The sequence below is a fragment of the Anolis sagrei genome, chromosome 1 (assembly GCF_037176765.1).
Source record: "Anolis sagrei isolate rAnoSag1 chromosome 1, rAnoSag1.mat, whole genome shotgun sequence".
In the NCBI taxonomy this organism is placed as follows: domain Eukaryota; kingdom Metazoa; phylum Chordata; class Lepidosauria; order Squamata; family Dactyloidae; genus Anolis; species Anolis sagrei.
The window spans coordinates 242,155,684-242,176,190 of NC_090021.1; the positions used below are offsets into that span (position 1 = coordinate 242,155,684).

General features: G+C 40.0%; 1 protein-coding gene across 6 annotated transcripts in view; it reads left to right on the forward strand.

Annotated features, from left to right (window-relative positions):
* TSPAN4 (tetraspanin 4) overlaps nucleotides 1-20,507 on the forward strand; it is a 753,539-nt gene that overhangs the window by 724,942 nt on the left and 8,090 nt on the right. For all 6 annotated transcript variants that reach the window (XM_060769140.2, XM_067462592.1, XM_060769125.2 and 3 more), the window contains 3 exons: nucleotides 7,549-7,650; nucleotides 17,356-17,487; nucleotides 19,399-19,482. In XM_060769140.2, the coding sequence (XP_060625123.2) occupies nucleotides 7,549-7,650; nucleotides 17,356-17,487; nucleotides 19,399-19,482 (318 nt within the window). The remainder of the gene's footprint in view (nucleotides 1-7,548; nucleotides 7,651-17,355; nucleotides 17,488-19,398; nucleotides 19,483-20,507) is intronic.

Genomic DNA, 20,507 nt, shown 5'->3' on the forward strand with positions numbered 1-20,507 from the left:
AATTCTGCAGCACTGCTGGTCACAGCTGACCTCCAGCTGGAGCGGTCAAGGGCCAGGGCTTCCCAGTTCTCAGTGTCTATGCCAGAGTTTTTAAGGTTGGCTTTGAGTCCATCTTTAAATTTCTTTTCCTGTCCTCCAACATTCCGTTTTCCGTTCTTGAGTTCGGAGTAGAGCAACTGCTTTGGGAGATGGTGGTCGGGCATCCGGACAACGTGGCCGGTCCAGCGGAGTTGGTGGCGGGGGACCATCGATTCAATGCTGATGGTCTTTGCTTCTTCCAGCACGCTGACGTTTGTCTGCTTGTCTTCCTAAGAGATTTGCAGGATTTTCCGGAGGCATTGCTGATGGAATCGTTCCAGGAGTTGCATGTGACGTCTGTAGACAGTCCACGTCTCACAGGCATATAGCAGAGTTGGGAGGACAATAGCTCTATAAACAAGCACCTTGGTATCCCTATGGATGTCCCGGTCCTCAAACACTCTCTGCTTCATTCGGAAAAATGCTGCGCTCGCAGAGCTCAGGCGGTGTTGTATTTCGGTGTCGATGTTGGCTTTGGTGGAGAGGTGGCTGCCAAGGTAGCGGAAATGATCAACATTTTCTAATGTTACACCATTAAGCTGTATCGCTGGCATTGGAGAGGGGTTGGCTGGTGTCTGCTGGAACAGCACCTTGGTTTTTTTTAACGTTCATTGACAGGCTGAGCTTCTCATATGCTTCTGCAAAGGTGTTTAGAGTGGCTTGTAGATCTTCTTCTGAATGCGCACAGACAATGTTGTCATCAGCATACTGGAGTTCTATAACAGATATTGTTGTAACCTTGGTTTTGGCTTTCAGTCTGCTGAGGTTGAATAGCTTGCCATCTGTCCGATAGATGATTTCCACTCTGGTGGGAAGCTTCCCATCAACAAGGTGAAGTATCATAGCGATGAAGATGGAGAATAGAGTTGGGGCAATAATGCATCCCTGTTTGACACCAGATTCCACCTTAAATGGGTCACTTTGGGAGCCATTGCTGTCCAAAACTGTTGCCATCATGGCACCCCTATATTCAAGGCAGCTCTCTATACAGGAAAGATTAGGGGTCCTCCAAACTCTCAAAAATGCATCCGCATTGCTATTGAAGCATTGCTTCCTTAGGTTTTCACTGTAATTACTAAGGAAAATAAAATAAATAAATAAATTGTTCTGGGTTTGTTTTAAAACATGTGTGTGTGTGTGTGGGGGGGGGGGGGTGTTTGTTTTCTTTTTGCTATCAATATGTCAGTTTGGTGTACTTTGTGCTCTGCAAAAGAACATTGCATGTAGTTTGTGACTCAAGATTGTATATTTGCCTCCCTTCTATGTTCCTTAACTTTGGATGAGATCTGTAAACACGGTGCCATTTCTGGCATTATGAACTCCAGCTTGTCTCCTTGCAGGATCCCTTGTGAAAGAGAGATCTGAACCTTACATCTGTGACAAATGTTGACTTTGATAACTGATCTCATGGGCTGCTTATTTGCATTGATGCTCTGATAGAATTACAAATGGAGCTGGCACCACTTTACTGTGAAGGCTGCCTTTTCTATGGATTCAAGCTGCAATCTTGTTTCCTCCTCTGAGACTCTTTTGGGGAAAGAAGCCAACATTTGATAAAACTCCGTTGTGCTTAGCTGGCAGCCACAAATTAATGTAGGTCATGTCATGACTGCAATAGAAAGAAACTCCCTTGTTCACTCCAGTGGAGAACATCCTGCTCTTTCACCTCTGTTTGTTGTCATGACTGCTGCAGCACTGATTATTTGATGGCCAACCATTGAATAACGAGACCAGATACTGAAAGTTGGGTTAAATAAGAGCCACTTTATTTCACCTATCTCCTATTTTAGTGAACTGAGCCTGAAAGGAGCATGAGGGTGGGGAACAACCTGATGCAAGTCCATCTGAGGCCCATTGGGTAGCCTAACTATGTTGTTAGCCTTTCCTTGGGTAAACCATCTGACCCTAAGGGCAAGCTGATAGCTGGGTTGCTCTTCGACTAGCCACCCCCACCCAATGGGAGCAAAAAACCCAGGTGAGTCCCAGGGCATACTCACAGATCCCAGAACCAAAAAGTATACACCAAACTCTTAAATTCTTCTCATGCCACCTGCCAAATGACAGTTTATTCACAGACACAATCTGGAGCCAATTTTCAAAGTCCCTCGGATACAGTGTGAGGTGGGTGTGAGAAAGTCCAGCATCCCCCATAGGCAGGGGAACATCATAAGCAGGTTCTTCCATTCTGTTGGTTTGCTTGCGATAAACAAGTCTCAGGCAGCCGCTTGAAGTTTTCTCAACAACTCATTTATTTAAAGCACGCCAGCAAGTCCAATGGAGCCTCCTGTTCCTCTTCCCCTCTTATATTCATTCCTTCACTCCCCACTCCCTCCTTCCAATTACTCCACATGGGTCACATAATACCAGCACAGCTCCGTGGATGAAGGAGGGCGGAGCTGTTGCATGCCACAACCAGGGCAACACAGGAAGGCTCCCAGGTTGCCATTGCCATGCATTGTCCTCGGCTGGAGATGGGCAATGGGGGCATAAGGTGCAGGGTTTCCCATGCCTCTCTACTAAGCAGAGCAGAGGTAGTGGTCGTGTGACAAGGTTGTATGTGTATGATGTATTGTCTATGAGCAGTTGCTTATCCATATCAATAAAAATGAGAAAAATGATGAGGGCAAGCAATTCTGTAGTAAGAAAGCACTGCAAATAACCCCACAAATCTTCTGAATACCCATGGATTTTCTTACATATTCAAGAGAAAAATATTTATCCTGCCCTAACCTCATAGAATTAGCATAGAAATTAAATCACTTTCTGTTGAAATACCAGGTGGTGCATATGTTGAATTTCTCATTTGTGTTTTGTTTTCATATCAGACTCATAGATTGCACAATGGAGAGAAATTACTCTTTCTGTGACTACAGTAAACATTTCAATAGATCTCCCCTTTGATTTGGTTCATTTAGTATTGTTCCTTAAACATATTTTTTTTATATTCATTGTGTTAAAGAGCTTTTTATTTCAATTTGCGTACTTCCAAAGCAGTGTGAGTGTAGAAAACCCCACCTTAGCTGTATTCTAATTATTGTTACATTTGTAGGCAGAGGCTTTTCATCTAGGCTGGAGATGCCTTCGTATGAAGTTTGATGTTAATTTTAGGGACTTTACTCTGGTGAGTCTAGAACTGTGGTTCTCAACCTATGGGTCCTCAGTATTTTGGCTTAAAACTCCCAGAAATCCAGCCAGTATACCAGCTGTTAGGATGTCTGGGAGTTGAAGGCCAAAACATCCAGGGACCCACAAGTTGAGAACCACTGGTCTAGAAGGAGGAAGGAAGAAAAGGATACATATGTAACATTTATATGGCATAATGATTTCCAATTTCATTTATAATCTCAATGCAAATTACATTTCGAACCCACTTGGTGTGGCTTGTTTTTCATTCACATTGTAGGACTTAAACTTGTGGCAATCCAATAGGTCTAGCTTTTTGTGATATTGACTGCTGTGTTTCTATCTGGCTTTAGCCTTTTGGTTAGAACACATTGTCCAGACAGGCCCAATCTATATGTAATGTGACCCTCTTCTTCTTTGCCTGTCACCTCTTCAAAGGAGCAACTGTTGGTTCAGGTTACATAATGTCACCCATACTTTGACTGGTATGTGACATTTGGCCAGGCAGCCAGCCAGGAAGTCAGTATCTTCATAATGCTGCCTGACAATGTTCCACTATATCCATGGCTTGAGGAACATATGTATATATATGCCTCTCATCACACAAGGTTGGCAGCATAGATGAGGTTGTATATGAAATCTATGTTCAAAGTAATGATTGAGATGGAATACTTAGCAGAGTACTGCAAATTCCACTACAGAACTAGGTCTGTTTGCAAAGTATATCAGAAGAGAGTGCTATATTTTCAGTTCTCAAACTGTATAATTCATATATTTCCGTCATTTGCTTTTAAATTAGCTAAATGAATTATACAAATAATTGACACAAAGGTTATTCTCTTGAGATTGCTCTACTGAATGGCTCCATGGGCATATGGCCAAGTCTTTCATCTCTATATAAACCAACAGTTTTTCCTTTGCCGAGTGATAATTTCTGCTAAGGATTATATACTCAGTATTTCCCTTTTGCTTCATTTAAAATGGGACAGTGGTCATTAGGGTTTAACAATGAAAATGATGACTTTCCCTGTTGATTTCCTTTTGCCTTGTGTATCCTTTGTGGTGACTAATTGGAATTTTATCTCTAATGACATGTTCATCCCAGGTTTTTTTGTTAGTTCTTTTGACATAGTAAGTTATGTTCTGGTTTCTTAACAGGCATGTAGTGTGTCCTCAAAATTATCTCCAAAACACACCTTTTAATTGCAATGCTGCTCTCTCCAAATGTTTATTCATGGGATAAACATTTGGCTATATCCCTACAGCCAGACACAGATCAATGACATATTCACTAAGATTTTCAGGGTAGGGGAGGTGTCCCCAAAATGGTGAGTTGTTAAATGGTCTTGAAGAGTAAAGGACTGAGTGGGGAGTGAGAGAAGAGATGCAGAACCTATGTTATATGACTCAGCCTAGGTTCAGTAGGCAATTGGACACCTCCAAAAGTCTTCAACAACTGGTCAAATATTGGTTTCTCTCTTGACAGTTATTCATTTGGAATATTTTCATGTCCTGGGCTTGGCACAGCCTCTTTCTGAAAATGAGGCTCTGGATCTTTCACCTTCATGGCAAGCCCATATACTGAGTAATGTCCCACCCCAATATTAAGCTGTACTTGTCTAGTAGTACAATCAATCACATCTTTTCCCCAGAAGGAAGCAAGACTTCTGCAAATGACCTTATAGATTAGGTGCTCTCTATTTACATTCAATTTCCAGCTCTGCACTATCTGTAGAGAATGATTATCAAGGCATGAAATTAGAAGTTTCACCCAGTAGGAAACAATTGGATATTTTGTCATTTCTTTACAGCTTCTTCTCCCTTGTTAGCGGGAGGAGGGAAGCAATCATCAGAAAGGTCAGAAATATTTACTTACCAATATTGAGACACTGCCTAGGCAGCTGCCTTCAGTATAAAATAATTGCAGCTTGGGATCTCAGTAATTGGAGAACAGGTGAAGGGAAAGTGACGCTGTAGAGAGCAGCAGGGCCTGAAATTTAAATTACTGTCCACAGGTGAGATTCCATGGGAATGCTCTTGGTGAACTCAGCAAAAAGACAAGAAAGAAGTTTAAAAAACTCATCCCAGGGGGTTGAGACCTAGGCTGGACAATAGCCACAATGCTATTAAGGAAATAAATGTAGGTATAGGGGTCTAATGGAGGAGTGAGGGGCTTGCTTCGAAAAGTCCTGAGATGCTAAAGGACAACAAACAAAATCCTGATATATCAATACTCCTATTGGTGTTCTGAGACCAATTGTAGCTCTCACATTTTTGTGTGGAAGAGATGTCATGTAATTCATGGTATTTCTACACTCTAGAACAGTGGTTGTCAACCTGGGGACCTCAGGTTGACAACCACTGCTCTAGAATTAATGCAGTTAACACCACTTTAATTGCCAATACTGAGGTATCCTGGAAATTAAAAATGCACCCTAGTGTCACGTTTAGGAAAAGGCTGTACGAGGGCACTGTGTTATTTCTATACGCACACCCAAGTGTATATTTTAAATTTTTTCAATGTGGTTAATAGTTTCGTCAGTTTTAATGCTTACTTTTTGTATATTTTTTCCATTATACAGTATGACACACTCACCTTTTCCACTTGGGATATATTCCTGAACTTACTCTGGAAACAGGAAGCTGGATAATATCTAAAAAATATTGATGTTAACTTCTCCCAGAATTTACCACAGAGTCACCCTGGAGGGCCTAGATCTTGCAACATGACTCCATGGTACCACCCAGGAAAATGACAGAAGAAATTAGAAAATTCCTAGAAAAAGCATGTTTTGTTGGATGAGGATATGTGAATTACCTTCAGACCCAATCTTGGGAAATAGGCAACATATAAGAAAGATAGCACAAATAACAACATGTTGATTATCCTTAGATATTAGACACCATCTCAGTGACTAGAATGTTTCCTGTTTCTTATATTTGAAAGAAATAATTGGTGCAACACATTAATCTTTCCCTAGTTTCTGTTATGAATATAGTGGGAGTAGGACCAGCTGAGTTTCTTCACGGGTTGTTGATATGCATTGAATCTGTCCCTAAGTATTTACAGGCACTCCTTATGGCATTTTGGGGCTCTTGCTGTTCAAAGGGCTTCCAGATAACTGCTGTACTGGGTTTAATTTGTACAGGTTGCACATTAGTGGTTTTCTTACATAGTACAGGGTTCAGCAGAAATGCATGGTTAAGCAATCTGTTATGGTAAAATGAGAAAATGTGTCATGGTACACCTCAGCTAACAAAGGTATTTTTCTAGACTCTTTGGGATTCTATAAATGTTGATTTGGTGATATTAAAATTATTGATCTGAAACGGCACAGAAATTACATTAAGTAGGGTAACATCTGAATTCTAGTTAGAGGGATAATTATGCTGTGTGGCTGTGTCAAATGGTTTGCAGAATAGACTGCAGAAAAGCATCCTTGGCATTTTGCATTTCCTTATGTTTGCCGCTTAGACATTTTTGTGGTTTTGAGTCTACATATGCTTCTTCCACTTTACTCTACATGGAAATCAGCAGCTCCTTAAAACAAAGCCCAGTTTTCTCAAGCATTGAGAACTATCTCAAAACTGTGTTCATTTCCAGGGTAGCACAACTTAATCAGATGCCTTCAATTTCATGGTTGTTTTGCAACCCCCTCCTTTTATTTCAAATGCCACAGTTCATTTTCCAAATGAGATGGTCTTTGCAATCAATTAACTGGATTCTTAAATGGCAGACTTGCCTCCTTATCCCGGGAGTTATTTGATTCTTTGATTCTTCATGTATTGAATTTATACCTGGTGGTCCTGCACAAACATCCAACTTATAAACAATATGTGTATTCTACAGAATGTTTTTAAATGATTGTGTGTTTTATGTGTTTTAAGCAAGGTTGCAACCCGCCTTGAGCAATGAGGAGAGGCGGGTAATAATAATAATAATAATAATAATAATAATAATAATAATGGATACAGAGGAAGAATCGACCTATGACTGTTGTGAGTGAATGTGTGGAAGAACCGGTTAAATGGAGGCAACAAAGAGCCTTATGTGATCTTGAAACCTGAGAAGACTGTTGTTTTTATAGCACTAGTCCTCTGGAAATATTTTCAATATTTTGCTCAAGTTACTTTCTCATTACATATGTCTTACACTGGGCAGTAGTTCCAAGAGCAGGGGAAAAACATCTTGCTCACACACTTTGGTTTTCTTTGCTGTAGTTATGCACACCCTGCTTTCAGTGCAATCATAATCATGGCTCCCTAGGGAAAATTCAGCTGAAAATATCATTTTGGCGATTTCAAGTCTAGCATACTTATATGCAACTGTATGTGCTTTGTTTCCAGATTGATAAGTATGCTCAGCGGGACCTGAAGAAAGGGCTTCATTTGTATGAAACTGAAGGAAACATTGGCCTCACTAATGCATGGAGCATCATACAAACAGATGTAAGCTTACCCTTTCATTGTTTTTTTTCCATCTTTTATCCATCAGTGCACATACATCTGTCTGGCTTAACATTTGCAACATAATGCAAAGGATTTCATCTGGATTTCTAGAAAAGTAAGTTTTTGGGGCTGCCAAGTGCTACTTGCAATATAGTGGGGAATGCTTCCCATGTGTACCCACTCCAAACGTTTAGTCCAAACATTAAAGGTGTTTGAACCCTATTCCTCATAACAAGATTTAGCATCTGGACTAAAACCTGGCTCAACCTCCCCCCCCCCCCCCCGAAATTTTTCAGGTTAAAAAAAAAACCTGGTTTACTCATGAATTTTAACTAGATAACCAAATCCCCATGCTAAGTCTATGAGACGCAAAAAATTAAGAGTCCCTCCAGAACTACAAGCACTATCTCAAGCAAATATTGACAATTTATTCACACTGTTATTACTTGCAGCAATAGCCGATGTAGCGAAGCAACCAAGTGGGGTGCGGGGGTTGAATGTTCTCATTAAGGAGGCCAGACTTGGTGGAGGTGGTTGACAGGGGCGGAGCTGCAGGCTATTGAAGGCTGCTCTGCCCCCTGCTGTGCTCATTGCTTCAGCGTGAGCTAGGAGGCAGGTTTCAAGCCCCCCCCCCACAATTTTCAACCTCCCCCCCCCCCGAAATTTTCAACCCTCCCCAAAATTTTCAACCCTCCCCCAAAAGATTTTCTGGCTACGGCCCTGACTTTACCTATGGACTGACTGTTATGTCTAAACAGTCCTTTCCCTTAGCTGCACTGGAAAGGGCTTAGAAGGTATTCACCTGAAGTTTTTGCATCAAACTCACTGGCATGAAATCTGCTCTTCATTGTGTAAACTGCAGGCAGGCTAAATCCATGCCTCTCAAGCTATCTGATGTGAAAGGCCATCAGTTGTTGCTTTGCTCTGTTTTTCCTCTCCTCCCAGTGGGACTGGGACTGGCATCATATTTGAGCCCACTGACTCCAATTATTTCTTTCTTTCTTGGAAACCTTCCAGGGAGGGCTGGTGACATGTAGGCTGGCACTGGTCCATGGATCATCACTTTGAGTAGCTCAGGGCTAAACTGACCTATTTTTGGTAACAATTTTTAGTTTACAAAATAATTTAAGCAAAGATAAGCAAAGTGCTCCATCCAGAGGGTGATTACAAACGTCCAGGGCTATTTCCATTATAATTTGGGGGAGACCAATGGTTTGCTATATGAAACCAGTTATTTGGTCTCTCCAACAATTAAAAGTCACTCTCCTCTTTGCCTCTGGCACATTGAAAGATACCTCAAGTAATGAAAGAGAACATTGTTCCTTATCTGTATATTGATTGATTACACATACTGCCAGACACCTACATCAGAAAACAGATGGGGTGTCATTTTTTGCTTTTTTACAGTTTCCTTAGTCCACATGTCCTTGTCCAGACAAATCATGTTAGTATAGAAACTATGGCAGACCCATCAAAACAATGAGATTGATCTACATGTTTAGATTCTATCTGTTCCTTCTTAGCCATATCTGTTCCACATGGTCTCCCTGGTACAGATTTTGCAATCATGTGGAAAAGGGAAATCACCCATTCTCTTAAGAGAAACAGAGTTTAAATAGTTACTATCCCTGACTTCTTTTAAAAGAACAATTCAGAGGGGGATAGTTTATTCTGCTGTTGACATGGCTTTTACTGAACAGTGTTCTGGAGGCATTCTCATTAACATCGTGATACTGTTTATCCTGCAATAACAGTGTCTCTGGATATGAAGCTCAAAATAATGGATTCTTGTTTTGTTTGCATATAGCTCAGTAAGTCTGTTTTTACTGATTTCAGCTTTTTTTAAAAAAACAAAATGCACATATATAATCTTCAAAGCAATACTGAACCTAGTAATCAGAAACTGAGCTCTCTCCCAACCACTCCCACAGTCTCCCCTGTGCATGAACACATCCTTGTTATTCTCGGAGTTTGAGAAATTCTTTGAAATTATAGGTGCAGGTCGAAGTAATTATTTCCAAGTCCAGCACCCAGCAAAATAATCCTATTGGTTAGTCCCAACTCCAAGATTGGATAGCAGTTGGGATGGAATCAGTTGTTGAATGATGAGTCAGCAGGCAAGCAAATCTAATTGATTTGATTTGCCTGCCCTAGCAGCAGGATTAGGGATTACATTTTTTAAGGGACAGACATCAAGATCCTTTAAGCCAGTGTTTCTCAACCTGGGGATCAAGACCCCTGGGGGGGGGGGGGTCGGGAGGGGGTGTCAGAGGGGTCGCCAAAGATCATCAGAAAACACAGTATTTTCTGTTGGTCGTGGAGGTTCTGTGTGGGAAGTTTGGTCCAATTCTATCATTTGTGGAGTTCAGAAATAAATTCCAGCAACTACAACTCCCAAATGTCAAGGTCTATTTTTCCCAAACTACAACAGGGTTCACATTTGGGCATAATGAGTATTTGTGCCAAGGTTGGTCCAGATGCATTATTGTTTTGAGTCCATAGTACTCTCTGGATGTAGGTGAACTACAACTCCAAAACTCAAGGTCAGTGCCCACCAAACCCTTTCAGTATTTTCTGTTGGTCACAGGAGTTCTGTGTGCCAGTATCCTTTCAATTCTATTGTTGGTGGAGTTTGGAATGCTCTTTGATTGTAGGTGAACTATAAATCTCAGCAACTCCCAAATGGCAAAGTCAACCCTCGCCCCAGCCCCACCAGTATTCAAATTTGGGCTTATCATATATTGGTGCCAAATTTGATCCAGTGAATGAAAATACATCCTGCATATCAGAGAGTTACATTATGATTCATAACAATAGGAAAATTACAGTTATGAAGTAGCAATGAAAATAATTTTATGGTTGGGATTCACCACAACATGAGGAACTATATTGAGTGGTCACGGCATTAGAAAGGTTGAGAATGACTTCTTTAAACCATTGTCTTGTGCTACAAATTGCCTTGTGCTACAAATCATGCCTTGTGCTACAAATCAAGCTGCAGGCATGTAGGTATTAAGACCATACATGCCTGCAGCTATAAAATGGGATTTGACCTGAAAACATTGTGTTATCTTTCTGGTCACTTGTATTAAAATAAAAATCAGGGAGCAGCCAATGGCAACCCTGGAGATGGAAATTATGGTGTGCAAGGCCCCTGGACCATTCACACGTATCCACACATATTATCAAAGGAACTAAAAACACTTCTTAGGGTACAAAATGATGACATTATTCCTTTTTGCAACAATTGTAACTTACCTACTTCACCTATTGCTAATCTAACTTATTTGTAATTAGCAACTTCCAAGAACTTCCTTCCTCTTGTTGACCCTGAGACACTAAAGCTGACAATAAAATTAGAAGAGCAACAGGCATTCCTTGCAGAAGGCACAGCAGTTGTGCGTCTGCCTGAACCTCTCTTGCCCTCCCTTGATGTTTGTAATTGGTCCAGATTTACTACAATTAATCACTGAAATCCTTGTGTTTAAATATTCTTTTTGTCCTCAGCACAATAGGAGAGGTTTGTCATAATCCCAATGGCTTGTTCGCTTTCCAGCTTGAGTAGATAAATTGTCTGCCAAATTTCTCCTTGCGCATTTGCATGGATGAGCATTTCCAGTCCTGAACTGCTGTGACATATTGCTTCAGACTAATAGGAGGTGGCATTAATTTTACGAAGCTTCGGAAAAAAAAGAAAGGGAATATGGCAGAGCATGCATATTAATCCAATTTAAAGGAAGTTGGTACAGAAATCAGTAACATGCTCAGTATGGGTCATGAAGAAAATAGAATATTACAATTTAAGGTGATCATAGTAAGACACTAATTTATAAGATTGTTTTTCCCCAAACAATTATGAGCCAATTTTGAAATATTGTTACTAGGCATGGGTAGGTACCGTCAGAATCCTCGGAATCTTCAGAAAGATTGGCTTTTTGAAGCTTTTGAAGTTTTTAAGCAAACCTGAAGTCCCTTTGCCCTTCTGAAGCTTTTTCTGCCATTTCTCTTACGAATCAGTAAGTGAGTCGGCATTTACCCCACTTCCGGTCCCTGGCCTCAGCTTAATCTGAATTAAGCTTAAGATGAATTTCCTCTCTCTCTCCTCCTGTCAGTCACCTTTCCCCTGCAGCTTGCCAACAAGGGGTACCTCTCTCCCAGCGTTGGGAAGCCTCTGGCTGAGTGAAGCAGTTGGCGAGTGTACCCTCTGCTGCTTCCCGCCTCCTTCCTCATGCTTCTTCTGTCCTTTCTGGGCACAGCTGGGGCTTGCTGCTCCCGAAGGCAGCCTTTGGCCTCTTTCCTCACTCTGGCCTGCACTGGGCAAGGAGGACACAGAGGGTGCAGCACTCACAGAGACCTGCCTGCCTAAACTTCCTGGGCCAGGAGGTTAAAACTATTATTATTATTATTATTATTATTATTATTATTATTAAGAATGGATGGCCATCTGTCAGGGGTGCTTTAATTGTGCATTTCCTGCATCAAGGCAGAAGGGGGTTTGTTATTATTATTATTATTATTATTATTGAGAAGCATTTTCAAACTGGAATAGAGAATTCCCCCTCCTCTCTCCCCTCCCCCCCATCTCCTTCTCCCTGCGATTAGCACGAGCAGCATGCCGTTTTAAACCATTTTAAACCAGAGTGGATGAATTTCCTCTCTTTGCCACCCCCCCCCCCCTTTTCTGGAGTAAAACAACTACTTTCAAAGTAAAGACCACCCAGTGAAACAGGAAATAATATGGTCAAACCATTAACAAAGAATTCGGAAGTATCTGATGTTTTGAAAAGTTTTGAACTTTTTTTCCATTGAAAATAGGAATTGACTTTAGATCCGAAATGAGTTTAAAAACTTTTTTTTTCATTGATAACCCAAGCCTAATTGTTACACCTCTGAGCAAGCATTCTTTTGTTAATACAGTAAGTTTTGCTGCAGGTTACAGGAAACATATGAAGTGGTAAAATGCACTTCCTTTAGCCTTTTGAAAGAGATTTTATTACAAAGAGGAACATACACCACCAGTTCTCTTGGATACTTTTGTGAATTGGCTTATATTTCCCTATTTTTATCTTTCTGTGTGAATTTATAAACAAGCCTGAAGAAGAATGATGTAGGGATCAAAAGCTGACACTTGTAATCTTTGTTCTTTTCTGCCTTGCCACAAGTTCCCAGACATTCACCTGCACCCACATATGATCAATCCCAATTTGAGCAACTGTAGTGTTGATCAGCAACAATAGGTAATCTACCACACCTTTCCTCCCATTCTTACATTAGATTGAATTGATATACTTTTGTTTTCTGATGAAGTGCTATGCTTTGGGACTTTTCACATTACATAGCTATAACACTATGGTTCACTTTAACTATCATGGCAACATAGGTTGAAATCCTGGTATTTGTCTTTTGGAAAGGCACTAGAGCAATGTGGCTGAGAATCCAAAAGACCTTTCCAAAACTGAGAATCCCAAATTCAACAAGGTGTTGTCATGGCAGCTAAAGTGGGATCATGACACTATGACTGTATAATGCAGAGGTCCTCAGTCTTTGAATAGTTTTCAAAATAAAATAAAAGTGTGATGTGACAAGTAGTGGTGCCCACTCATGTATCTTATATTGCCTCAGTATATTTTCAGTATAACTGGAAATGCCTCAACCTTTTCTAAGGGAAATTAAATTCCCTTGCACCTGTCACAGAGTCTAGTCCCTCTATTTTTCAATACATCTTAGAATGGAGTGAACAAATTACAGAAAGTAGACTACATGCAACCCTTGGACCTCAGTGTAGTGGCCCTTAAACTTCTCCACCAGTTCCCTGTGTTTTTTAAAAAATACTTTCCCTCTCCAAACTGGACAGAAAGCACCCCACTATGCAAAAATACATGAGAGCACTCGCCCCTAAATATTGCCCTCAATTTGGATGAGGGCAAGCAAATTAAAACTTAATCCAGACAAGACAGAGGTATTCCTGGTCAGTTGTAAGGCAGATCAGGGAATAGGGATCCAGCCTATGCTGGATGGAGTCACACTCCCCCTGAAGACACAGGTCCGTAGTTTGGTGGGGGGGGGGTCACCCTGGACTGAGCAAGAGTGCTCAGAAACTTCAGCTAGGTTGTCTTCAGAGACAGCCCCATGTAGAGTGCGTTACAGTAATCCAGATGGGATCTAACTCAGGGCATGTACCACCATGGCCAGATCTGGCTTCACAAGGAACAGGAGCAGTTGGTGCACAAGTTTAATTGTGCAAAGGCCCTCTTGGCCACCACCAATACCCTGGGCCTCCAGGTTCAACGCTGAGTCCAGGGTGACACCCCCCCCCCCAAACTACGGACCTATGTCTTCAGGGGGAGTGTGACTTTTAATTTTGGATTTGTTTTAATTGTTTTTAACTTGGATTTTTAAAAATACTGCCTATATTTAATCCTGTTTTAATGTTTGTATATTTATATATTTTAAATGGTTATGATGATGCTTTTATATTAATTAGTTATGTTTTGCGGGTCCCCTTTGGGGGAGATAAAGTGGGAAATAATAATAATAATAATAATAATAATAATAATAATAATAATAATATCACTTCTTATCATCAATTTGAGAGGGAATACAGAGGAAAACCTGTGTATTTAAGTTTGCTGTTCAGGGATGTAGCCTGGAAGCAAAAATATGCCCTCTGGCTCCAGGCAATTGTCTACCATGCCCTAGATTCTAGGAAAGTATTTTCCAAACTTTAGTGTTCCATGTGTTTTGGACTTCAAATCCCAGATATCCTGACAATTATAGAACCATAGAATCATAAGGGAAGAGACATCCAGCCCAAACCTCCCAAAGTACCCCTGACAGATGTCCATCTATCCTGTGTTTAAAAGCCTCCAAAGAAGGAGGCCAAAGCAGCTGAGGTTTCTCGGAGTTGAAGTCCCAAACACCTGAAAGATTAGAGTTTTGGAATCACTGTTCTAAGGTCTCTCATTCTTTCCTATATATAAGCCTCTTTTGCTTCTCCTTCCCATCATGATATCCCCCCAAAGCCGTAAAGAACCAGACTGTTCTTGTTGCTTGACTTACTGCCATAGCTGTGCCAGGTACCAGGAAAGAAGGAGGAGGAGTGATTTACAGCAGGAAATAAATGAGTTGCTGAAAGGTTTGGAAACTTGTTGGTGTATGGAGCTTGAGTTTTTATCTGTTTTGGATTGAAATCCTGAGCTGCAGAAGAACAGGGGATAGGATGGGTAGATAACATTTGTTTCACATTTGAGGCAAGCATTATGAGATATCTGTTCACATCCCAAGCCAATAAATGATGAAACTTGGCAATGTGTCTAAACTTCAGCTTCCTCTGCCTTTTGTGGAGTGAGGTTGTCTTCATAAATACATATTGAAGGCCCTGTCAGACACTTGATCCCCTTCCCAGCTATCCATGGAGCCAAAAGCAGCCCTGGAAACTGGCTCCAGACATATGAGCAATACATCTTTTTTTGGCTGAAGCTATGTCAAGAGAGAGTGGAGGGCATAATTAGGTTTACTGAATTTCCCCATATTAGAAAAGGTGTTTTGGGATTATAAAATATAACCTAATTTATTTCTCATTTTCTCAATCTTAAAAGTAGCAAATATTGGGCCTCTTGGACTATGACTAAGTCCACTAATAACTAATTATTTAAAGATTTCTGGCCAGCATGGGAGTTGTGGTAGCAGAACTGAGAATTAACTCATCCAAGCAAGCACAGTGGATGCTGTTAATTAAATGAGGATTGTTTGGAAGCACGGCCCGCATATCATGAAAGTAATGAATGAATTTGCTTGCCCAAGCTCCAGTATTTGGAGCTATGTGGCAGCTTTGTAGTGGTATGTAAAAGAGGGAAGTACTTTAACACCTCAAGCAAATATTCTGACTGTTTAACTGGGACAATAAATCACTCAGCTTTGCAAAGCACTAAAATTTTCATCCACATGCTGAGTAGGTACAATGGAAGAGATACAAATCAAAGTTTACTACTGTGATACTCAGAAAAAGTTTTTTGGCTGCAGTCTCAGCTCCAAGATCATGAATATCTATATTACAAAATGTCAAAGACAATTTCAAGGCAGAGCCTATGCGACTCAAAAGCCACACATCTTTTAAAAAATATAATAAAACATGTTTCAGTGCAGCAACCATTTCATTTGCTGCTCATTTTTCCTGTGGTAATAGCATATTTGCAAAATACTATCATTGCACTCTGCAGTGCTGACAACTGAGTGTTTGACAGGAAACAATTTGCTGAGTCATGGGTTTAATTTTGTATTTTGAAAATCACAAGTGCAAGAAATGGCAAAAAGAAAATTATTTTCCTTGTTTTTTTCCATGGACATAATTTTAGTTGTTTACTTTCGTTAGAAAGTTTGCAGAGCTCAACAACTATGGTATATGCTTTTGTTTATACCCCTGCCCCCCTTGTTCCCTGGTGGCTGGACCTCTCATGGCATAATAATAATAATAATAATAATAATAATAATAATAATAATAATAATAATATAAAACTTTATTTATATACCGCTCTATCTGCCCTAAGGGACTCAGGCCAGTTTCCACATAAGCAAGCACACAAAAATATAAAGAGTAGCCATTTAAAAACATAGACATAAAACTATTAACACAATCCTATACATTAAAACAAACCACTTCCAACATTATTCTATTGTGCAAAATAAGTTACCAATGGTCAATTTTTCAATGGGCTTCGACAATTTGAAAAGGCTGGGCCAGGGCTTGTGTGGTAGCAATATAGGCCCGGAAACTGATAAAGTCCAAAGAGTGGTACTAATTAATGGCCAAGGTAGGACCTGGGGCCACTCATTTCCAGGGCCTACCAACAATTATAAAGAAAGGTCTGGACCAGGGCTAGTACCCCAAGATGGAAGAGGAATGGGGGAATGGGTAAGGTGCAAGACCGGGCCCTAACTGATGACTGGGGGACTAGGGACTGAGACTAATCATTTTCAAAGGCCTGATGAAACCATCAGGTCTTCAAGTCCCTTTGAAAAGAGGAGAGTGATGTGGCCTGTCTTAACTGATTTCCTTTTTGTATAATATAATCCTAACTCAAAGAATCATCACCTTAGTCACCGGCCTCTTCTTAAGGCACATCTTCTAGGTGTTCTTAGGGATTTGCTAATTCCCAACATCCTGAGGTTTGGATAGATGTGGATTCGGCAAAGCTTCTGCTGGTGTAGTGTTGGTTCAGCTGGGCCATGGCTGTCTTTTCAGGTGGATCTGCACTCTTGATTCTCCAAACCCACTTTGGGGACTTGGAGCAATTTGCAACTATAATATGATCTTTGTAACCATGGGAGCCATACCCATAGATGGTTTCATCTGTCCACAAAATATGTCCTCTCTAGGAATTATCAAAGTCCTCCAGGTAATTCTATAGTATGCTTCTGCTTGAACATATCATTTTCCAGGTTCCCTACTGGTAAGTTCCAGTGGAAACCATTCATTTCAATAGAGTTATTACTTATAGTTTGCTGTTGCATGGTAAGTTCAGGAAATTATCTCCTATAGATACAGGAGACATATTGTTCAATGCAAATGAATTTCTTCATTCTTATTTGCAGTTCTTTCTCATATCCGTGAACTGTAGAGGAGTAGCATCTTTGCAGATGAATTCCTTTTTGTTTTATGAACTTGTGTGCTCATATTTTCAACCTAGCTTGTTGTGCCCTTTCCAGTTCAGATGCTGTGGAGTGTCAAACTATACCGACTGGTTTGAAGTGTACAATACCACACGTGTCCCGGATTCATGCTGCTTGGAATTCAGTGAGAATTGTGGTCTTCATTCTCCAGGGACCTGGTGGAAAGCTGTGAGTAGTTGAACTTACAGCTTACATTGAAACAAGATGCTCTATAATTGGAGAGGTTTCACAGGACAAAGGAAAAAGAAAAGTTGTCGTCTTGCCAGGTGCTAGTTGTTTCATCCTAGGACATGAGCTGGCATCTATCTTAACAATATTTTGACACATTCATCATAAATGTGGACAATAGTTTGACAAATAACCCAGAGGGAAAGCCTTTTCACTAACAAGATGGGGAATAAGCTGTTCACTTTTAAAGGGTAGAAAGGGGCAGAGAAAACACAGAAAGAGCACACAAACATGAGTGAGGATCAGGGCATAGGGTTAATGTAAGATTTCTGCTCCTGTCTATCATGACTTTTTCACCATTTCCTTCGGCAGTTATCACAACAATGGACCTTTTAACAGTTTTAGTTTTTTGAAAAGTTTTTTTAAAAAATGGAAACCGGAGAAGTTATTTTTTATATAACACTAAATTGCTACTGAGCTGAGTGTTCTTCAGAATAGATCTTTGTCTTGAATGTTATATCTGAGGAAGGAATCTTTCCCGGATTCTACTTTTACACATAGCTATTGCCCACAAGCACCTGCTTTTCATTCAAGTGAAGAAATAATCACACTTTGAATTTGATATTTCCTTGCCATGTAGGAAACAAAAAGGGAACAAGCTTCACATGACAATTGATGGCCAACTGTTTATTCTTTTTAAAAGCCAAATACATTGTAGTGTTCTTCAGAGCCATTCAGTAGAAATCTCTGAATTGTAAATAACATACTCCAAAAGGATGAGCCATTAAGGAAAAGCTTTCTACAACTCCAAGATATCTGTTGAATGCCCCTGAAGAAGGCCTCTTCTATAGGCCAAAATGCAATTGGATTTTAAAGGAATAAACAACTGCCTACCCATTATATGTGGAACTCATCTACTTTTTAATTTAGAACAGATTGCTAGAGTCATGTGAACTGCAGGGAGGAAGAAGAGCTGAGAATGGAGGTGATGATTGCTTGCCCTTTCCATGCAGAGAAATCATCACTGTGGACTCTGTATACTCACAGCTGGGAAGGACCTTCAGAGAACAAGCACTGGTCAGCACCAATCAAATTTCTGTTTGGGCGTTAAGCTGAATTATAGAATAAAACTCACTTTATCCTTTCTTAAAAAAAAATAGTTTCACAGGACCAGGTGCTTGCCCAGTCTTGCTTGTGGGCAGGGTGCTGGGTTTGGAAAGACCAAACCAAAAGCCATGTGCTGCTAGGAAATTCACTGGGTGACCTTGATCTTGTCCAATGTAGGTTGCAGGAGCTCCTTTTCAAAGTAAAATAAAGTCTTCTCTTATAAAAAATGACAACTAACAAACTATATTCTTAATGTGCTGGGTCATCCAATCCTACTTGGAGATGATTGATTTGATATATCATCATCATGCCCAGCATATCATCCCAGACTGTAATGTTATCTTGCTCTGCATGGATGCTCAAAAAGCAGTGCAAGCTGCTCTGGCAATGACATTGGTTTTGCTAGCACAAGTGGCTTTGCACATTCTTATTTTGCAGCTGTACATGAAGATTTACAAGTCACTATCCAATTGACTCATCCAGGTACTTAATTCATATTGGCTAAAGTAGGGTAGTAGCAAAAGAGAGTGCTTTTCATTTATTTATTTTTTACTATTGCATCTTGCATACAGTATCTGTTCACTTCACCTTCAAATGTAGTGTCTTTCTGAGCCTTTAAGAGCAAACTTTACTGCCAGCTACCCCCCAGGCATATTTTGTATCTTCAGTGAAAGTTTGAAATGGACACCTCAGTTTGCTCAGTTTGATCTGGCATCTCAGTGTCTACTTGTGCCTCTTGACTTTTAATATATCAACATGTTCCTGAGTAAATAAATCTTTTCCCTCTATCTTTCTCTTTTGAAGCCTTGCTATGAAACCGTGAAAATATGGCTGCAAGAAAATCTGTTAGCAGTGGGAATTTTTGGATTGTGTACAGCTTTGGTTCAGGTAGAATTTTATCTTATTATCTGAATACCTTCTGGTCTGTTATTATCTACAAGTCTGTTATTATCTTACAAGGGCAGTGGAGCATTAAATGCAACTGAGTTTTTGTTTCTCTCTCAGATACATTTAGAGTAATAATATCAGAGTGTAATCATATGAAACATTTCTTTTTAGTCTTAGAAATAAATTTTACAGTGGCTTATGTTCAAAATGTTAGAACTACATTGTCCTGGCAAGTTTTACATTGAAACTTATAATACAATCAGTACTGAATCCTCTTCCCCTGTTTATATATGTTCATAAACTCCTTCCAGCTACTTGTGTCTTCATTTTAAAGGAATAAACAGCTAATTTTAACTTCTTAATGCATTTAGGACCCTATGGCCTATATCCTATTGGTTAGTCACAGTTAAAGTAGATCTACTGAATCAGTTATTAAAATGTGAGGAAACACATAAATATCTCTCATTGATTCAATAAGTCTACTGTAGTTGGAACTAACAACAGACTTAAGATTCCCATGACATAGTAGTGTGAGATGAAGAAAATCACCAAGTAGTGATTACATCAGTGGTTTTATCATTAAGTGGTTGTGTTCAGTGAAAGTTGAAGTAATATTTAAAGCCAGAGGAAGATTTATGGCCTGTTACTGGCTTTTGCCTCACCTTTGCATGTTATTACATTGTGTTTTCTGTTGTAGCTATATTACTTACATATGACTGCTGAAACTGTGGGTGTAAAATAAGAATTAAGGGTTCAACTGTATTCTCATCTGTTTTAGTGAGCCTGATAAACTCCACCTTGACTATAGCTGTGATCTCCCCATGGCCTGTGTTGTTTGCTGAGCTCTGACATTTGTCATAACAACAGTTGATAGGAGCTGATAACATCCAAAATCCATAAAAATGGATGCATCTGTAAAATGATTTGGTGACTTTACTTTCAAGAAAAATCCAATTAGTTGGAAGACAACAATTAGAACATTTTAATTGACCAGCTGTCTGTCTAAACCACTTTGACTAGGGACC